The 19526-nt window shown below is 47.3% G+C and overlaps 1 protein-coding gene across 1 annotated transcript in view; it reads left to right on the top strand.

The window, feature by feature from the left end:
* LOC147706476 (alpha-2-macroglobulin-like protein 1) overlaps positions 1-19526 on the top strand; it is a 312029-nt gene that overhangs the window by 108359 nt on the left and 184144 nt on the right. The window contains exons 13-14 of the mRNA XM_086929615.1: positions 4676-4716; positions 5394-5475. Of these exons, the coding sequence (XP_086785741.1) occupies positions 4676-4716; positions 5394-5475 (123 nt within the window). The remainder of the gene's footprint in view (positions 1-4675; positions 4717-5393; positions 5476-19526) is intronic.

Here is a 19526-nt window from a genome sequence, read left to right as displayed (position 1 = left end):
CAATCACCGAAAACCATGAAGCAGTAGCTGGAATCAGAGTCAGCAGCGCCGTGATGTCAGGCACAACAGGGAATTGAGGAACCACAATTTTATTTACCTCCCGTAAATCGATAACAAAACGATAAACAGGCTGTTTGGTAGGATCAGTACGTTTAAGAATGGGCAGTACAGGACTATTGCACACGTTTCCCCGAGTTTCTTCAATGACATCTTTCTCGATCAAATCATAGATGATCGCTAACAAAGCTCGTTCACCATCAAGGGAGATACGGTATTGGGGAATACGTGGCAATCGCACATTAGATTTCAACTGAACAACATAAGGGGAGATATCAAGTAGGCCCACATCATTTGGACCCGTCGCCCACAAAGACGCAGGAAGAGAATCCAATTCCGGTGGAAGCTTATCGAGAGACAAGTACATGGGAGAGACTACTCTCTCTCCTAACGTAAGCTTTACACCCGCAGGAGAACAATACAAAGTTGCATACAAGCGCTTAAGCAAATCCAGACCCAAAAGATTTTCGCCACAACCAGTAGACAAAATCAATGGAGCTTCGAGCTCACGAGGCCCAATTTTAAGGGGCAAAGGGCGCGAAACTGGATTGCTAACGGGGGCGCCAGAGAATCCAACGGAAACATTTGTTAAGCCAGACAAAGGTGCGCCAGGGAGTTTCGAATGCATGATAGAACTTTTCGCTGCACCAGTGTCCAACAGAAAAGGCTCAACGACGCCCGATGTAGCAACTGCGACGTAAGGCCCTCTCTGATCAACCGGAACTGATACCACTCCCTCTCCTTGTCTTTGGCTGTCCTAGTAATTACTATCGTCAGTTCCCTGATCGACGTAATAATCGTCTACATTGTACTGCGCAGATCGTCCTTGCGATGATCCACGTTGATCGAAACAGTTATTAGAATTTGATGAATGGTCAGAGCGATCATTCTGAGCACCACGACCTCTACCACGTGATGCGTGCTGTGCACCACCACGGCCTCCTCTAGACGAATTACCACCACTACGATCATTTAAAGCAGGACAATTGAATTTAATGTGTCCCTCCTGTCTACAATAAGCACATTGGTTGTACCCTAATGAAGATCTTTGGAAAGAAGAATCATTACGCGGCTGCGATCGATTGGATTGCGACTGCGATCTATTCTGCTGAGGCGCATTCTGATTAGAACGCGGCGGATATGCTTGTTGTAACAACACTTTAGTTTTTAGCTCTTTCGTTTTTTTATCGGCACGGTCATTTTCCTCTTTTTCTCTATTTTCGTAATATTGTGCCGTAGCCAATATCTGAGCTGAGGTAGAAACGGCCCACGCACTTTCTGAATTCCTTAATTTATTGCTCAAGTCGGGCAATAAGTTTGACACAAACTTATCCACAAACAACCTCTGTCCACCCTCAGTACCCATATCCTGTCCACTATGATCAACGAATGCTTCCTCGAACCTCGTAAAGAAGTCCGAGACACTCTCATCTTTCTTTTGCTTACAAGCTGACAACTTATCCCAATTGACCTTCATAGCTGGCATAAGCGTTTTCATTAATGTAATGATTCGCTGAGGAAGTTCAGCAATCAACTGATCGGGTTTAGTAGCAGCCACTTGTCCAGCGTCTGCCGCTGTAATGGCATTCCAATCACCACCTAATTCATTTGCGTAATCTTGGTGACGAATCTTCGCCCATACCGGTTGTGGTACGATATTACCGAACAACATGTCGATATCGGCAAGATTCATTATCGTAGCGTCTACGAGCTGCGATAATTCCTTGTAATACCCAGCAGGATTTTTGCGAGGATCGGGCAAAGTTTGTTTCACCTGAAGCACTTCCGATCGTTTCCATGGGAGGTGTATCCACACTCTCTGGAAATGTGCCGGAACTGGCTGGGCACCAGTATTATCAAGTGGTATCCAAACTGGCGGAACTTCACGCATAGGATATTGGCCAGACTCGGTTTGTTTTTCAATGTCCTCAATGAACAATGCATGAGGAATAGGAGCGGGACGAAGAGATAGTAAGCGCTCAATAGCACGGCGGACATTAGTGTCTACTATCAGTCCAGTTGCGAACTGAAGCCGAAGTTCAGACAGGGCGGACAGCACCTCGTCAGGCGCATCAACCACTATCTGATCATGTAAGAACTTGCACATTTCATCAAACACATATCTCTGAGTTGGTATGTTGAATTGATTAAACGTTTCGAGGACAACACGAGGTGGATTTCTAACAGGGTTTATCATCCAACCCCTCGCCATATTGTATAGCGCAACACGTTCTCTATTACCAGGAAGCTGACTACGTCTCTGAGGACCATCAGAACCAGCAGACCCAAAAACAGGTCCGAGCGACTGAAAGAAGTTTGTCGCAAGGGGAGAATTACGATTACGAGTAGAGGGAGAAGAATAAGACACAGGACTAACAAGAGAAGGAGTAGAGACATTAGCAGCAACAGGGGTTAACAACACAGGAGCAGTAGCGGGAACAGGAGTATGTGGAAGCGGAGGAGCAGTAGGAATAGAAATAGGCAAAGGAGCAGGAACAGGCGGAAGAGCGGGTGCAGGTTGAGGAACTGGTGGAGGAATAATAGGTGGAAGAACAGGTACGGCAGGGACCACAGGAGCTGCGGTACCCTGTACGTACGGAGGTGGCGACTTCATAAGATAGGACATTAAAGAATCCTCAACTGCCTCTTCCTTCTTATCCGACTCCGTAGGCAAAGCAGGATAGCATTTGTCTATGGACATACGCTGTAATCTCTCAAACACTTCCTTATCCTTATCCTCCTTATCACGCTGAAACTGCTCAGCTTTCTTCACTATAGTAGCAACAGTATCTCGCTGACTACGTTTATTTTGTCTGATCTCTTTCTGTCGGGCTTCTTTGCGCCAGAACCGAAAGGCATCAAACATGGCCGGCCTAGATTTACGTTCGAACAACTTTATTTCCAAATTATCTAAGATCGACGCTTCGAAGCTACCGTGAGGTGGCCAACGAAGATCGCCGTCTTTCTTTGTATATTTTATCCAATAATCGTTAAAAGCAATCGGGCCTAGCCCATGTTTGCTATATAAATCATAAGTAGGAGTTCCAACCGGAGGTATCGGACACGAGTCCTCCAGCAGGGAATCCGCACCACAAGGTCTAAAGCAACTGAACAAAGTACTACGACCAGGCATCTTGCACACTAGCCGAGTTTCACAAACTTCAAGGGTTACGGGATTTCGGGATTTACCAAGTCCCAGCAAAGAACTAAACCCTCGGTCTTTGGCGGCTGCAGTCGTCAAACAAATACAACAACAACAAAGTACGCTAGCAAAGTGTCACCGACAAAAACACTCACACAGCGTGTACAACAAAGACACCCGCTAAAGTGTCTACAACAAAAACACTCGCTAAAGTGTTTACAACAAAGACACTCACTAAAGTGTCTACAACCAAGAACTCTGGGAGCGACCCACAAATACTTAACTCAAAGATCAATGGCGTCCTCAGGAAGGCCCGTCAATCGTCTCGCTATACCAAGGTCTACGCCAGGCGCCAAAACAGGTCTACAGTCAGGGCAGCAGTCCGTCGCAGCCGTTAGGAGGCGGGAATCTTCGCGGGAAAAGTCTTCGGGCCACTTATTTCGACAACAGGATCGATGAAGCGGGGTGCACCTTCCCTCGGAGATTTCACACGAAGTTCCTCACGATCGTCGGGCTTGGACCGGTACCACTGATGCAGCCCCACGTTGGGCGCCAACTGAAGGACTGGGTTCTTTTGGACCCAGCGGTGCCAGGGCACAACACCTGAAACCTTCGTGGGTAACCTGCTCCGGCGTACAAGTCACAGAGACACGGGACACTTCCTTCGGCGTCAAAGATTCAAGGTTTATTTACTGCAGGGAACACAGAAGTCACAGGAAGTACATCGAGTGTAGTTCGGGGAGACTGCTTCAAATTGTATTTGTGGATCGCTCCTTTTATACAGTTTTTACCCATAGGATAACATGATACACAATAGTTTACAACCTGGTTCCCACAAGTCGCTCTCAGAGGGGTCGCTTTGGTCACTTTGAAACACATAAGGTCCGGAACATAAGTGCGGAAACATTTGGCGGTTCCCAACTGTAAAAACCCATCTTCCCACCATTAGCAGATTCCAATCAGCAGTAAAGTAGATCGAAATAGGAACGAAGACAGGTGCAGAGGAAGACGGAGACAGTAGGGAGATCGGAAAGGGTGTAAAAAGGGGAGGTATCGAGAAGCACGAGATACAGGCATCAAAGGGACGTGCCTAATGAGATGCACGGCTGAGACAATAAGTCCGTGCGGTAAGATGAGCCTCGAGCGGCGTCATCTGCCTTACAGCAGCAACCCCCTCGTCATAAAGACACTTTCAAAGAACATGTGTCTTCCGCAAATATCTTGGGAGTCCCAGGGTCGCGAAAGCGGACAGCGTCCGTTCGCTGGCTACTTGAGGGCAAGAGACAAAATGGATGCCGTATCTAAGATGGAACCCGTGGGTACAGATGAAAAACCCACGTAACAAACGAACGGTTTAAGTTAGCACAGCGAAACTGCGCACACTTACTAAACTCGTCATTTGCGGTTCATAGATACTAGACTCGACCATATTCGTGCTAGTCGAAAACACCACTTACAATTGTCACGGAACCTCAGACCTGAGACCTGGAGCTACACGCATAAACTTCTATTATTACGTAAGTTCTACCAGAAAGAAGGATCTTGAGAGTGTATGTCATTGGCTAAGGCAGACTATTGCCAGGCAACAGCATTTTTAAGGTGCTCCCCTCTACATTTCACTGATCCTTGGGTACAGTAGCTCACCCCACTGAACTGCAATCAGGGGAAACTGTCACACAACAATGCACCCTAGAATACTACCAGCCTGCCTCCTAAGGACATTCATTTACCACAATGCATCCCAGGGATAATATTCTCTCAGTCTGCACTGCACTGCAGATCCCTGACTCACCACCCTGAACTGTGTGTTCATAAAACCAACTCAACAACCTTAACTACATTCTTGAGGCATTTTGTATGTTTTAGGTGCATTGAAGATTGATGGATTAGCAATACAATTGTTTTAATTCTAATTCACCTTCACTAATGCACTACAAGAAAGTGCTCAAAACAGTTCTTGCCTTCTTCTTGCCACGTTCTTTCTCTACCGCCTCCCTATTAACCATGTACGCGGGTCACATACTCAATGTAAAGTGATCTTCTCTCCTCTGGAGTCAGATCTGTGCAATAGGAATACAATCAATAAAGTAATAAACAAAACATTATTATTATCATAATTATTTCATATGAGGTGACTGCAAGTGTGACATATCTGGCTAACCTATGACTGTACTTTGCTGCTCTTCTGCTTTAGGTCACAGGGAGAAAGGGGGTACTTTTGGACGGCATGAAATCCCAGTCCATCAACAAAGAGGACTGTAATGGTAAAAAGGAACGTAAGTATATTCTGGGAATGGGAGAGTGGGGACACTGATAGAAACAGAGCGAAAGAGAGGGTGTGAGAAAGTATGAGTGTGAGAGAGAGAAAACGAGAAAGGGACGAAGTCTATGGGCGAGAAAGTGGGTGAAGGAGAGATTGAGCAAAAAGCAGAGAGAGAGAGAGACTCTGAACCTGTGAAGGAAAGAGATGACAGGAGATAATAAAAGACAAAAAAGATAATAGGAGAGAAAAAGTGAGTGATCTAATGAGAACAGACACATTTTTATTCCTGGTGATTCTGGGCCTCTTTACCTGATGCTTATCCTCCTTCCAGCTGGTTTTGAAAAGTCTGCACCACAGTCAAGATCAAAAAGACTCCCTAAATGATAGCTGCCACTTTAAATTTTCAGTTGAGCTATTGAGTGCAAGCAGTCCATTCCTTACACACTGATCGGCCAGCTTCCTGCCACCAGTGTCCCACCCAGTTCCCACATGCTTTTCCTGCCAGCTTGGATTGCAGCATGGCACATACTTCATCAAGGAGTAGTTGGGAATTTATTGTGAAGGTGGAAGAACCAGAGCTAAGAATTCTGGATTCTCCATGAAGGTAATTATTTTTACTGACTCATTCTGGGCCTCTCACCTTACCATGTATGATGCCAACCAGATGTTACAAGACTGAAAATGCTGAGAGGACAAGAGAGTATATTCTCGATTTGATCCAAAGCAAACAGGTTGTGGAGAAGATGCGTCCTTTGACTAATGGCTGTGATGCCCAAGTGGCTGCTTTGCAGATGTCAGAAATAGTTTAGGACCGCTGAAAAAACTCAGCTTCTGCCTTAGATCTGATGGAATAAGCAAGAGACCTTACAGGAGATTGCAGTCCTCTAAATTTGTGAGCCCTAGATATGCATTCAACTATCCACCCGACAAGAGGGGCTTTTGCCGGGCGTGCTAGGAGTGGTCAGTTGTCACAGTTAACTGAGTTGTCAGTAGCGAAAAAAAGATCGACCTCTCAGAAGATTCCTCTCAAGAAGCCGACACCATGTGATTTCGCATTATCTTTTGAAAGGATGATCGTCTTGGGTTGTGACGTATGAAAGTGATTCAGTGTTTGGACAGATTATTTTTTTAATGATATTTTAATGATCAAGACCAACCGAGAGATTGCAAGAAGTCATAACTCCTAGCTGTCTCTAGAACCACAACCTGGGTCTTTCACAAAAAATAAAAAAATATAATTCGATCCTGGAAAGAATAGGAAAGTCCATTCTCATATGGAAGAATGGCGCTCCAATGACTTGAGGTTTCTGCCAAGGAGCTAACTACATTGATGAAGAGCCCAAATAATACTGGGTGTTGCACACTATTTGAAGATTTTTGGCAACAGCCTCTGTAGACTGAACTCTAACTAGCCAGTCATTGAATTTAGGATGAAATTGAATTTATTATAGGTGCACATGAGATGTCAAAACACAGATCATCGGTGTAGATTCCCCTAGATAAAAATTGAGACTCAGTGGAAGAAATTTGTACTTGCAAAGCTTAGCCTCAATCACAACATGTTTAGAATTTGCAATATTATTACTAAGCTTAGCATGGCCACCGGAAGGAACTGATGCTGATGCTACTTGTCCTACATTGGTCTTAATCACTTGGAGTTTCAAGAACAGAAAGTAACTTGTAGTGGGCTGTTCCCACATGTTCAGGAGTCACAAGTAGACGCTGTAGACATGGCCAGGTAGAATTAGATGTAGTTTAATTATTTCATAGATGTAGATACGATAAGCCCCAGCAGGAGCAGCCTCCTAGCTGCGCAGCCCATCCTCAAGTGACAACACTCATGCACCCAAGCATTCCACTCACACTAACATTCTAACCGGAACACTCACACTGGCTGAGCAGCTAGATGCAGAGGAGTAAAGGAACATATGTACAACCTGTGGATACTACATGCCTGTAATATAAAATCAGGCTCTTCTCAAGATTTGAATTGTGTGATAGTGCTGAGTATGTATCCTATGCTTGAGGTATTTCCCTACAACATTGCGAGAAGACTCAAACAGGCTTGATTTTAGTGCTGAATTATTAATTTTCAGTGCCACAGAGGTAGAGAGTGCCGTATTCTACTCAATGGCTTTAGTCAAATGGTAGAATAATTCTTTAGGACAAGTTTCTTGGAACAAAACCACCAATAGCAATTAAGGTATTGTTGTGCACTTTAAACTTTACAGGCCAGGAAAGTCAATGAAGAGGACCAGGAAAGAAATACTAAGGAGGAATATTAGGTCAAAGAGTATGACAGAAAACTCGGCTGAACCTAAATCATCTGGTGAAACAATAGTTGTATGAAATAATCCTCGAGGTGATGAAACAAACCTCTCTGGTTGAATTACAAAGAAAGGAGAAGCCTCCAACTCTGTCTAAATCACCTACAGTTGACTGAAAAGGTTCAACGATAGCCATTTATAGGTTAGAATAAATGCACAGAACAAAAGATCAGGGTACAGTATGTGCCAGTACTGATAAATAAAAACTGTGCCATTTCTTCTTCAGATCACTGTGAGTCACAGCAAGAGGACATCCCAAACAAGGGCCTTCCACAACGAATGGCACCTAGCAAGAGGTTTGGGAGATTTTGAGTTTGTCGACGCATCCACATCGGACCCAGTGTGTTACACTGGTACCGAGACCCTAGGACCCTTAGAAAGAAGGCTCAAGCTATGAAGGAAGGGATGAGTATGAGACAGAAGAGGCAGGCTGGTGGATTTAGTTCTAGGATCCTCATCTACCCCAGGGTGAACTAAACCTTTTTGTTGGTACTCAGCAGCATGAACACTCCTCTGCAGTGCTGCTATGATCTTATCCCACTTGTAATGATCATCCAGCTCCTTAGATACTTGAGACCTTTGGTTGTGTGTTTTTCCAACAGTTGTGTGCACCAAGGGATTTAACCTCATGCTAGTTCCAAAAGACGCTGGTGAAACAGATCCCACGTCGGGTGCCAAATCCCTTACACCTAAATAGGCAAAGGAGGCTCTATTATGAAGTTGAGTTTCCAACAGTCCTGGATCTATTTTGAACATGGACAGGAGTCTGTTAGATTCCCTTATAAAAAGGACAGGAGATACCTAGTTGAAAAGTACACAAACAAGACTAGTAAGACTTGTGTGGATTGTCCACTGAGATGAAACTACCACATTGAATATATTGTTTCAAGTCTGTCTTCAGAGACATATTCTGTGGAGAGAAACTATAGGAAAGCCACCACTTCAAGGAAGGAGCAACTGCTAAAATGTTAGTCAGCACACTAAAAAGGTGGAGCTTCCGTAAAAATCATTACGTGCAGAAAAGCAGGAGCAGAGGAATAGTGCAAATCTTTGGTGGTAACACATGTGGAGTAGGTGGACAAGGGAGGAGATACTTCAGAGGGCTCTTGTAGAAAAGGAGAGAGGAAAGCCAGAATAACAGGATAGGAAGCAGGGAGAATGTAAAGTTATCTGAACACTATGGACCCATTAATGTGTTGAGTCATCCTTGCAATAGAGGGAAAGTGGAGATGATGCTAAGATTAGAGACAGATAATGCTGAGGTGTCCTAGAGACTATTGGAGATCAAGAGTATGAGACATGAAGTTATGAGGCTATGAGGAATTGAAGATAGAGAGCATTGATACCTACCTGCATTAAAAAAATAAAGGGCCATATGTATCAAGCCTTTTTCCCGTTTGCAAATGGGCGGATTCTCAGAATTGGCCCATTTGCGAATTGGAAAAAACCTTTTGGGATGTATCATTTCAAAAGGCCAATTAAGTAATTGCAAATCGCGATTCCTTAAATGCAATTCTGGAAGCACCAGAAGTTTGCTATTTGGCCATAAAGAATTGCAGATTACCACCAACTTCAAGTTGGTGGTAATATGCGATTTTCTTTAAAAAAGCACTTTTTTGATTTTTTAAAAGTGCCATATGTCGCACATACATGGGCATGTATGTGCACAAAATGTGCACACATGCATATTTCAGGGGTGCACAGTGTGAGAAGTTGGCCTGGTATATAATGCTCACTAATTCTAGTGATCACTTTGTACCATGCCAAGCAACCCTTATGATGATTGGTTGTAATTCAACCTTGTAGACCAGTTATCCTAGTGGTAACGTGGACAAAGCAGTCTTAGGCTAAACTCTGAAAGGCATGTGAAGCCAGCTGTAATACCATACACAACCCCCTTGAATACCAAATGAAAGGGACACCACACAGATATATATTGAAAATATAAATTGATTTATTAACTATAAAATCCCCTGGACTCTTTATGAGCACAGAAGCACAAGCGTTAAATCACAAGACAGTTTAAAATACACAAAAGTTGCACAATATGGATGAGCCCTAGGGGCCACCTAAACCATATACTAAGAAAGTGGTATAAGAGATACCAATCAGAACGGAAACAGGCCTAGGGCCTTGGGAATCGCTGGAGCTATTCGAGACTAGCAGTAACTAAGTCGGGAAAGGCCCGCGGGACTCGGGTGCAGTGTTCAAAGTGCACGCACTTTCCAATGTAAAGTCTATGGTGCGTAAAAAGTACAAAGTTAGTTAGTTAGGAACCTTCCGAGTGACCTAGAATGCTGAAACTTAAGACACAGGCCCTTGAGATGTGTACCAGTGTAGGAACACTGGCGGAGCTGAGTTACCTCACCCACAGGAAGCGGGTGCACAGGGTCGAAGTAGTGTCGGGTTTCGTCACGCTGGTCGATGGTGCTTGGAGCTGAGGATGCTGCAGGCGGCTCGATGTGAAGAGTTCCGGTGGATCCAAGGGTGGATCTGAAGTTGTGAAGACCTGAAAGCAGAGGGGACAATGTTCAAAGTCACTAGCCAGTGACTACCGTGGAACCAGATTGGAACCAGGCGATGTCGGGTGCAAACAGGCGTTGTTGGGTAGCTTCTCTCTGCAGCCACGTGGACACCGGGGGTCAAGGACGTCCAGGAGTCGGTCACGAGCTGTCCCGCGCAGGCTTCTCGCTGTTGGCTGTGTCGGCGACCTGATCGAAGCAAACAGGCCTTGGCTAATGCAAGCCACGCAGGAATCAAAAAATGCTTAACACTCGAACCAGCAAGGTCAGAGCGAGTGCTCCTTTTCACAGGAGCTTGAGCAAGTCTGGAGCAACCAGACCCGCTGTGTAGTTTGTCGGTTTTGTTGCCAAGATGGCCGCTGACCACGTGGCTAGGGGCCGGGATGGCGCGTCGAGTGGCACAATGCAAAAGGGCCCCACGCAGATTGTGGAGATGCTGGGGGGCTGATCTTTGGTGCAAGGGCTGCTCGATGGTGGGGGTTCTCAGTCCCCAAAGCACAACGTCGGGGATGCCTCAGATGCTGCGCAGTCAGCTTTTCGAGTGTCTTGCAAGATGTCCGGTCCCACGTCACTCGGTGCCTCCACGGGTCCCTTCTTTGCCGGGACTGTGGATCGGGCTCTGAGAGGTCTGGGAGTCTGGGTCTTGTCAGGCTCTGGGCTCAGGCTCCGGCGGGAGGCGGCGGCAAAGCAGACGTCGAGTTGCTGGTTGGTGCCTGTATTCACAGGGTGGCCGCTCCTAGGCCACAAGGGAGATTCTCTTCAGTCTTCTGAGCAGCAGAATGTCGAAGTCCAGTCTTCTTCTTTGTTTAAAGTTGATTCAGGATGATCTGCCATGCAATGGCACTGCTTCCACTCTTATTCCCAATCTGAGGGGTGGATCACCTACTAGGTACCTCCTCTGGGAGGAACCAGGAAGGGGGGCGGTTACACCCCCTTTCCTTTGTCCAGCTCCTCGCCAGGCCTGGGTCTGGAAAGTCCCAGGACCGGTTTGGACTGGCCTATGCACGGGGACACCTTGTGTGCCCCGGGCATGTCTGATTCTATTCAGCCCTGTCCTACCCAATACACAAAACCCTGTCTGGGGTGGTGCTCGCACCTCCCAAGGCAGGAAACCCTTTGTCCAGGCCACCATCTGCCGAGTTTCGGTCAGCAGCAGGAGGCCAGACTCGTGTCTGTGGTGGCAGCATCCATTTTGTGATGCTGAGGCTCTGGTTAACTTTAACCGGGGTTAAGGCTACACACATGTCGTGTCCCTCTGGAAGGGTGGAATGCTATCCCCGTTGACAGAACTGTCGAGGGGATAGTATTCCAATTCGTATGACACCTTACTCGACATGTTTTGATAAAGCCAAACCAAAGATAGCATTTAACCGCGAGGATTATAATGCACCTAAGAGTATATGGTATGGCAATATCCCGGAACAGCTTAGGGAGTGGTTCCCGACAGCTGCAGACAGGCTCAGCTCATGCTAGAGCACCATCTCACATATTTCCAAGCACTCTGCCTCCAGGATTGATGAGGCCTTCCATAGGAGTGGCTGATAGGAACATATGTGTCCAGTTTAGGGTTAGGCACAGGCATACTGTACCCAAGTAAGAAGTGCTTACACCAACTTACCTTAGCTGAGTGATCAGCCAGTTGTGTCAAATATGGAGGCTAGGCCAGGGGTGGCACAATACATGCTGCAGCCCCTGGTAGGCCTTGGAAACACCTATGCCCTGGGTACCTAAGGTACACAGTTACAGGGGCCAATAAGGTGAACCAGTTCCAATTCGTAATGCACCTAAAGTGCATTGGCAGTACTTTAGAGAGAGAACAGCAGGCTGTGGGTCTGATTAGCAGGCCCACAGCCACATTAAGTCATAAACCAGTGAAGCAAAAAGCAAAAATTTGGGGTGACCATAGGATAGCAGACCCTACTCTCCTACACAACCCCCCTCCCCCAAACACAGGGACATTAGACTAACCTTGACCAGTTGTGTCTTCATGTTCTAAGTGGAAGTACCTGGAGAGACCATCTGCGTTGCCATGGTCAGTCCCTGGGCGGTGCTCCACTGTAAAGTCCATCCCCTGTAGGGAAATGGACCACCTGAGTAGTTTGGGGTTTTCACCCTTCATCTGATTAAGCCATAAGAGGGGCTTATGGTCGGTCTGAATCTTGAAGTGAGTGCCAAATAAGTATGGTCTCAACTTCTTCAGGGCCCACACCACAGCAAAGGCCTCCCTCTCAATAGCTGACCAACGTTTCTCTCTGGGGGTCAGCCTTCTGCTAATAAAAGTAATGGGCTGGTCCTGGCCATCTACATTAAGCTGTGAAAGCACTGCTCCCACTCCCAACTCAGAAGCATCTGTTTGGACAATGAACTCTCTTGAGTAGTCAGGACTCTTCAGGATAGGTGCAGAGCACATGGCCTTCTTCAGGTCATCAAATGCCTTTTGACAGTTTTCTGTCCACTGAACCTTTTTGGGCATCTTCTTAGATGTCAGATCATTAAGAGGAGTCACAATGGACCCATAATTCTTAACAAACTTCCTGTAGTACCCAGTCAGGCCCAAGAAAGCTCTGACCTGAGTCTGGGTAGTTGGAGGGGACCAGTCCTTGATGGTCTGGATCTTACTCTTCAGTGGTTGAACTTGGCCTCCACCTACAAGGTGGCCCAGGTATACAACCTGGCTCTGCCCTATCTGGCACTTTGTTGCCTTGATAGTGAGGCCTGCCTTTTGCAGAGCCTCAAGCACTTCCTTCAGGTGGACCAGGTGATCCTCCCAGGTGGAGCTAAAGACAGCAATATCATCCAGATAAGCTGCACAAAAGTCATCCAACCCAGTGAGGACTTGATTCACCAACCTTTGGAAGGTGGCAGGTGCATTTTTCAAACCAAAGGGCATTACCACAAATTGATAATGCCCACTAGGGGTAGAAAAGGCTGTCTTGGCTTTAGACTCCTCAGCTAACCTGATTTGCCAGTAGCCAGCTGTCAAGTCAAATGTGCTCAAATATTTGGCAGAAGCCAACTTGTCAATGAGCTCATCTGCCCTTGGAATAGGGTGTGCATCTGTCCTGGTGACAGCATTGAGTCCTCTGTAATCCACACAGAACCTCATCTCTCTCTTGCCATCTTTGGTGTGAGGTTTGGGGACCAGAACCACTGGGCTAGCCCAGGGGCTCTCTGAAGGCTCAATGACACCTAATTCCAGCATCTTTTGCACCTCAGTCTTTATACAGTCCCTGACGTGGTCAGGTTACCTGTAAATCTTGCTCTTTACAGGAAGACTGTCACCAGTGTCCACCACATGGGTACACCAGTTAGTCTGACTGGGTGTCAATGAGAACATATGCCTGTATGCCTGTAGAACTTGTCTGCAGTCATGTTGCTGATGTTCAGTGAGGCTGCCACCTAAGGCCACACCATCAACTGAACCATCCTCAGGGTTCTGAGTGAGCAGGTCTGGGAGAGGGTCACTCTCTTCCTCCTGTCCCTCATCTGTAGCCATGAGCAAGCCCATGTCTTCCCTGTTGACATATGCTTTAAGTCTGTTGACATGGAGCACCCTGTGGGGGCTCCTGGGAGTTCCTAGGTCCACCAAGTAGGTAACCTCTCCCTTCTTCTCCAGAATTGTATGGGGTCCAGACCATTTGTCTTGGAGTGCTGCTGGGGCCACTGGCTCCAACACCCATACCTTCTGTCCAGGCTGAAACTCAACAAGGACAGCCTTTTGGTCATGCCAAGCTTTCTGTAATTCTTGGCTAGCCTCAAGGTTTTTGGATGCCTTTTCCATGTACTCTGCCATCCTGGAGCGGAGACCAAGTACATAGTCCACTATGTCTTGCTTAGGCTTTTTGAGAGGTAACTCCCATCCTTCCTTCACCAGACACAGGGGTCCTCTTACAGGGTGCCCAAACAACAATTCAAAGGGGCTGAAGCCAACCCCCTTTTGAGGGACCTCTCTGTAAGCAAACAAAAGGCAGGGCAGTAGGATGTCCCATCTTCGCCGGAGCTTTTCAGGTAATCCTTTAATCATGCCCTTTAGGGTCTGGTTAAATCTCTCAACAAGCCCATTACATTGTGGATGATAAGGAGTGGTGAACTTGTAGTTGACACCACATTCCTTCCACATAGCTGTCAAATATCCTGACATGAAGTTGGCATCTCTATCAGATATTACCTCCTTAGGAAACCCCACTCTGGAGAAAACTCCAAGTAAGGCCCTGGCCACAACAGGAGCTGTTGTGGTCCTAAGTGGAATTGCCTCTGGGTACCTGGTGGCATGATCCACTACCACCAGTATGAATCTGTGCCCAGATGCTGTAGGGGGATCCATTGGACCTACAATATCAATCCCCACTCTTTCAAAGGGAACCCCCACCACAGGTAGTGGTATCAGGGGGGCCTTTGTTGTTCCACCTGCTTTACCACTGGCTTGGCAGGTTTCACAGGAGCGACAAAACTCCTTGGTGTCTTCAGACATGTGGGGCCAGTGAAAGTGAGGGACAAGTCTGTCCCAGGTCTTATTCTGGCCTAAGTGTCCTGCTAAAGGAATATCATGGGCTAAGGTGAGAAGGAAACCCCTAAATTGCAGAGGTATAACCAACCTCCTGGTTGCATCAGGCTTGGGGTCTCTACCCTTTGTGTAAAGGAGTCCTTCATCCCAATAAAATTTATGGGCACCTTGAGCATTCCCGGCAGCCTCAGCAGCAGCCTGCTGTCTGAGGGGTTCAAGAGAAGGACAGGTTAACTGAGCCTGCCCCAAGTCTGCCCTAGAAGGTCCCCCTGTCCCCAGAAACTCAACCTGATCAGGTTCAAGTTCTTCAGAGACAGTTTCTTCAGGGGTCTCAAGACCAGCTTCCTGTGAAGCTTGATCCTCACTTGCAGGCAGTTGGGAAGGCACAGCCTTAACCCTCCTGTTCTTCTTCTTGGAAGGTGCTTGGTCCATTGTTCCAGGATCCAAGACCTGAGGTTCAGAGAGGCACTTTTTGGCCTGTGACCTGGTCACAGCAAGGACATGTGATGATATCCCTAACATCTCTGCATGAGTCCTGTACTCAACTTCTGACCATAGAGAGTTCTCCAGGTCATTGCCCAACAAACATTCAACTGGGAGATCAGCACTAACCACAACTCTTTTTAGGCCAGTTACCCCTCCCCAGGAAAAGTTAACAAGTGCCACACTATGTGTAGTAGTGACATTGCTGGCATTGGTCACCAGGTAATTATCACCTGGCATGTATTGTCCAGGGTCCACAAAGTTAGGTGTCACCATAGTGACACTGGCACATGTGTCCCTGTAAGCTTGAGCCACTTTGTTATTAATCAAAGGCGTCTGTCTGTATTTGCCTGGGTTACTGGGACTTATGTCAGGGGTCAAATCTATGTCCCCTTCACAAATCAGAACAGCCTGTGTAAGGGTTCTGACTAGGTCAGAATCTCCTTCAGTTCCCAAGGTGATACCCACTACCCCCTTGGTTTGTGGACCAGCACTGCTAGCTGTACTAGTGGGTGCAGTTGCCTTAGGGGCTGCAGTGCTGGGGGCTCCACCCTTTTTACACTCACTTGTCCAGTGAGAGGTGTTTTTACAAGTTTTACACCAGGGTTTCTTCTGACCTTCTTTCTTCGTCTTCTTGGAAGTTTGGGACCCACCCTCTGTATCATTTTGGGGCCCTGTTGAAGACTTCTGGTCTTTAGCTTTCTGCTCCCCACCCTTCTGGTCTGTTTTCTTCTGGTCACCACCCTGGTTCTGATTCTGGTTCTTTTGCTTAACTCTGGTTCTTACCCATTTATCTGCCCTCTTTCCCAATTCTTGGGGAGAGGTCAAATCTGAGTCAACCAAATGTTGATGCAACTGCTGGTTCTGACAATTATTTAAAATGTGTTCTCTCATCAGCAAATTATACAATCCTTCATAGTCTGTAATCTTGCTTCCCAGTAACCATCCCTCCAGAGCCTTAGTGGCACACTCAACAAATTCAGACCAGTACTGAGTCTGTGTCTTCTGGGTGTCTCTGAACATTAACCTGTACTGTTCAGTGGTTAAGCCTAACCCATCAATCAGAGCACTCTTCAGGACCAGGTAGTTTCTAGAATCCCCATCACTAACTGTGAGAAGTCTGTCTCGGCCTCTACCTTCAAAGGAGAGCCACAAGATTGCTGCCCACTGCTCTTGAGGGATCTGCTGTACTCTGCAGGCTCTCTCCATTACAGTTATCCATTTATGGATATCATCCCCAGCTTTGTAGGGGGGCACAATCTTACTCATGTTTCTGTTATCAAAAGACCTGTCTTTATCCTTGTGGATATTGCTGCCACCAGTGGGTTCTATTACCCAACTCTCTCTAGGCTGTCTTGCTCTAGCAAGTTTCTCTTGGGCCAAAGCAACCTCTAACTCTTGTCTCTGGATCCTCAATTCAGCCTCTCTCATTTTGGCCTCATGTTCCCTTCTCTGAGGGCTAGTCATCTCCCTTCTGGAGTGACCATGAGAACCTCTAGAAGCATGGGAGTTGTTAGAGTCACCTGAGTGAGTCCTTCTCCTCCTAGGCTTCTGGTTAAGTCCACCTGGGGGTCTGAATGGGTTGTTACCAGATTCAGTCCCAAATAGGCTTAAGTTAGCCTGGTTCAGTCTACTGACCAGCACCTGACTATTTCTGTCATCATCTGACTCACTGCTCCCCCCTTCTGTCTCTTCTTCCTCTTCCTCTTCCTCCTCATCTACCTGAGGAGCTCCAGTGATGGGGGCTTCCTCATCTACCAGGATGATAGGGACAGGGGTGTCTACAGTATCATCCTCTGAAGGATGGCCTCCTTCAGCATCCCCTGTGGGGTCTGCCTTAGAGGTCTTTAGAGTCTCAGACTGATCCAAGATCTCTCTAAGGTGGTCTGTGGTAGGGGAAGGCCCTGTCTTCAGACCCCTTAAGACACAAAGCTGTCTTAATTCCTTAAAGGAAAAAATAACAAATTTGGATGGTGCCCTTGGAGGGTCACTCTCAACAGGGATGTTCCCAGTGGAACCCTCTGCTCCAGACATTGCTCTAGTGTGGGTGGATGTGTTGTAATCTACCTACACTGGTGTTTACCTACTAAACCTATCTAGTAGTTGTAGTCAGGGTGTGCTACTCCCTTTGCTCTACAACAACTAAGTTCAGTAGAACTTAAGTATACTAGTCTTGTTTTATATGTACCTAGCAGGTACCTGTATGATCTTTCAAATGATAATCTCAAAGATTGTAATGGTAAAACAACAGCAAGCTCAGATCCCAATCCGCTGCTCACCAATGTGAGAAGTTGGCCTGGTATATAATGCTCACTAATTCTAGTGATCACTTTGTACCATGCCAAGCAACCCTTATGATGATTGGTTGTAATTCAACCTTGTAGACCAGTTATCCTAGTGGTAACGTGGACAAAGCAGTCTTAGGCTAAACTCTGAAAGGCATGTGAAGCCAGCTGTAATACCATACACAACCCCCTTGAATACCAAATGAAAGGGACACCACACAGATATATATTGAAAATATATATTGATTTATTAACTATAAAATCCCCTGGACTCTTTCTGAGCACAGAAGCACAAGCGTTAAATCACAAGACAGTTTAAAATACACAAAAGTTGCACAATATGGATGAGCCCTAGGGGCCACCTAAACCATATACTAAGAAAGTGGTATAAGAGATACCAATCAGAACGGAAACAGGCCTAGGGCCTTGGGAATCACTGGAGCTATTCGAGACTAGCAGTAACTAAGTCAGGAAAGGCCCGCGGGACTTGGGTGCAGTGTTCAAAGTGCACGCACTTTCCAATGTAAAGTCTAGGTGCGTAAAAAGTACAAAGTTAGCTAGTTAGGAACCTTCCGAGTGACCTAGAACGCTGAAACTTAAGACACAGGCCCTTGAGATGTGTACCGGTGTAGGAACACCGGCGGAGCTGAGTTACCTCACCCACAGGAAGCGGGTGCACAGGGTCGAAGTAGTGTCGGGTTTCGTCACGCTGGTCGATGGTGCTTGGAGCTGAGGATGCTGCAGGCGGCTCGATGTGAAGAGTTCCGGTGGATCCAAGGGTGGATCTGAAGTTGTGAAGACCTGAAAGCAGAGGGGACAATGTTCAAAGTCACTAGCCAGTGACTACCGTGGAACCAGATTGGAACCAGGCGATGTCGGGTGCAAACAGGCGTTGTTGGGTAGCTTCTCTCTGCAGCCACGTGGACACCGGGGGTCAAGGACGTCTAGGAGTCGGTCACGAGCTGTCCCACGCAGGCTTCTCGCTGTTGGCGGTGTTGGCGACCTGATCGGAGCAAACAGGCCTTGGCTAATGCAAGCCACGCAGGAATCGAAAGATGCTTAACACTCGGACCAGCAAGGTCAGAGCGAGTGCTCCTTTTCACAGGAGCTTGGGCAAGTCTGGAGCAACCAGACGCGCTGTGTAGTTTGTCGGTTTCGTCGCCAAGATGGCCGCTGACCACGTGGCTAGGGGCCGGGATGGCGCGTCAAGTGGCACAATGCAAAAGGGCCGCACGCAGATCGTGGAGATGCTGGGGGGCTGATCTTCGGTGCAAAAGCTGCTCGGTGGTGGGGGTTCTCAGTCCCCAAAGCACAACATCGAGGATGCATCAGATGCTGTGCAGTCAGCTTTTCAAGTGTCTTCCAAGATGTCCGGTCCCACGTCACTCGGTGCCTCCACGGGTCCCTTCTTTGCCGGGACTGTGGATCGGGCTCTGAGAGGTCTGGGAGTTTGGGTCTTGTCAGGCTCTGGGCTCGGGCTCCGGCGGGAGGCGGCGGCAAAGCAGACGTCGAGTTGCTGGTTGGTGCCTGTATTCACAGGGTGGCCACTCCTAGGCCACAAGGGAGATTCTCTTCAGTCTTCTGAGCAGCAGAATGTCGAAGTCCAGTCTTCTTCTTTGTTTAAAGTTGATTCAGGATGATCTGCCGTGCAATGGCACTGCTCCCACTCTTATTCCCAATCTGAGGGGTGGATCACCTACTAGGTCCCTCCTCTGGGAGGAACCAGGAGGGGGGGCGGTTACACCCCCTTTCCTTTGTCCAGCTCTTCGCCAGGCCTGGGTCTGGAAAGTCCCAGGACCGGTTTGGACTGGCCTATGCACGGGGACACCTTGTGTGCCCCGGGCATGTCTGATTCTATTCAGCCCTGTCCTACCCAATACACAAAACCCTGTCTGGGGTGGTGCTCGCACCTCCCAAGGCAGGAAACCCTTTGTCCAGGCCAC

This window comes from Lissotriton vulgaris, chromosome 7 (genome assembly GCF_964263255.1).
Source record: "Lissotriton vulgaris chromosome 7, aLisVul1.2, whole genome shotgun sequence".
In the NCBI taxonomy this organism is placed as follows: domain Eukaryota; kingdom Metazoa; phylum Chordata; class Amphibia; order Caudata; family Salamandridae; genus Lissotriton; species Lissotriton vulgaris.
Note: the sequence above shows the minus strand (reverse complement) of the source record. Positions and strands in the feature narration are given on the sequence as shown.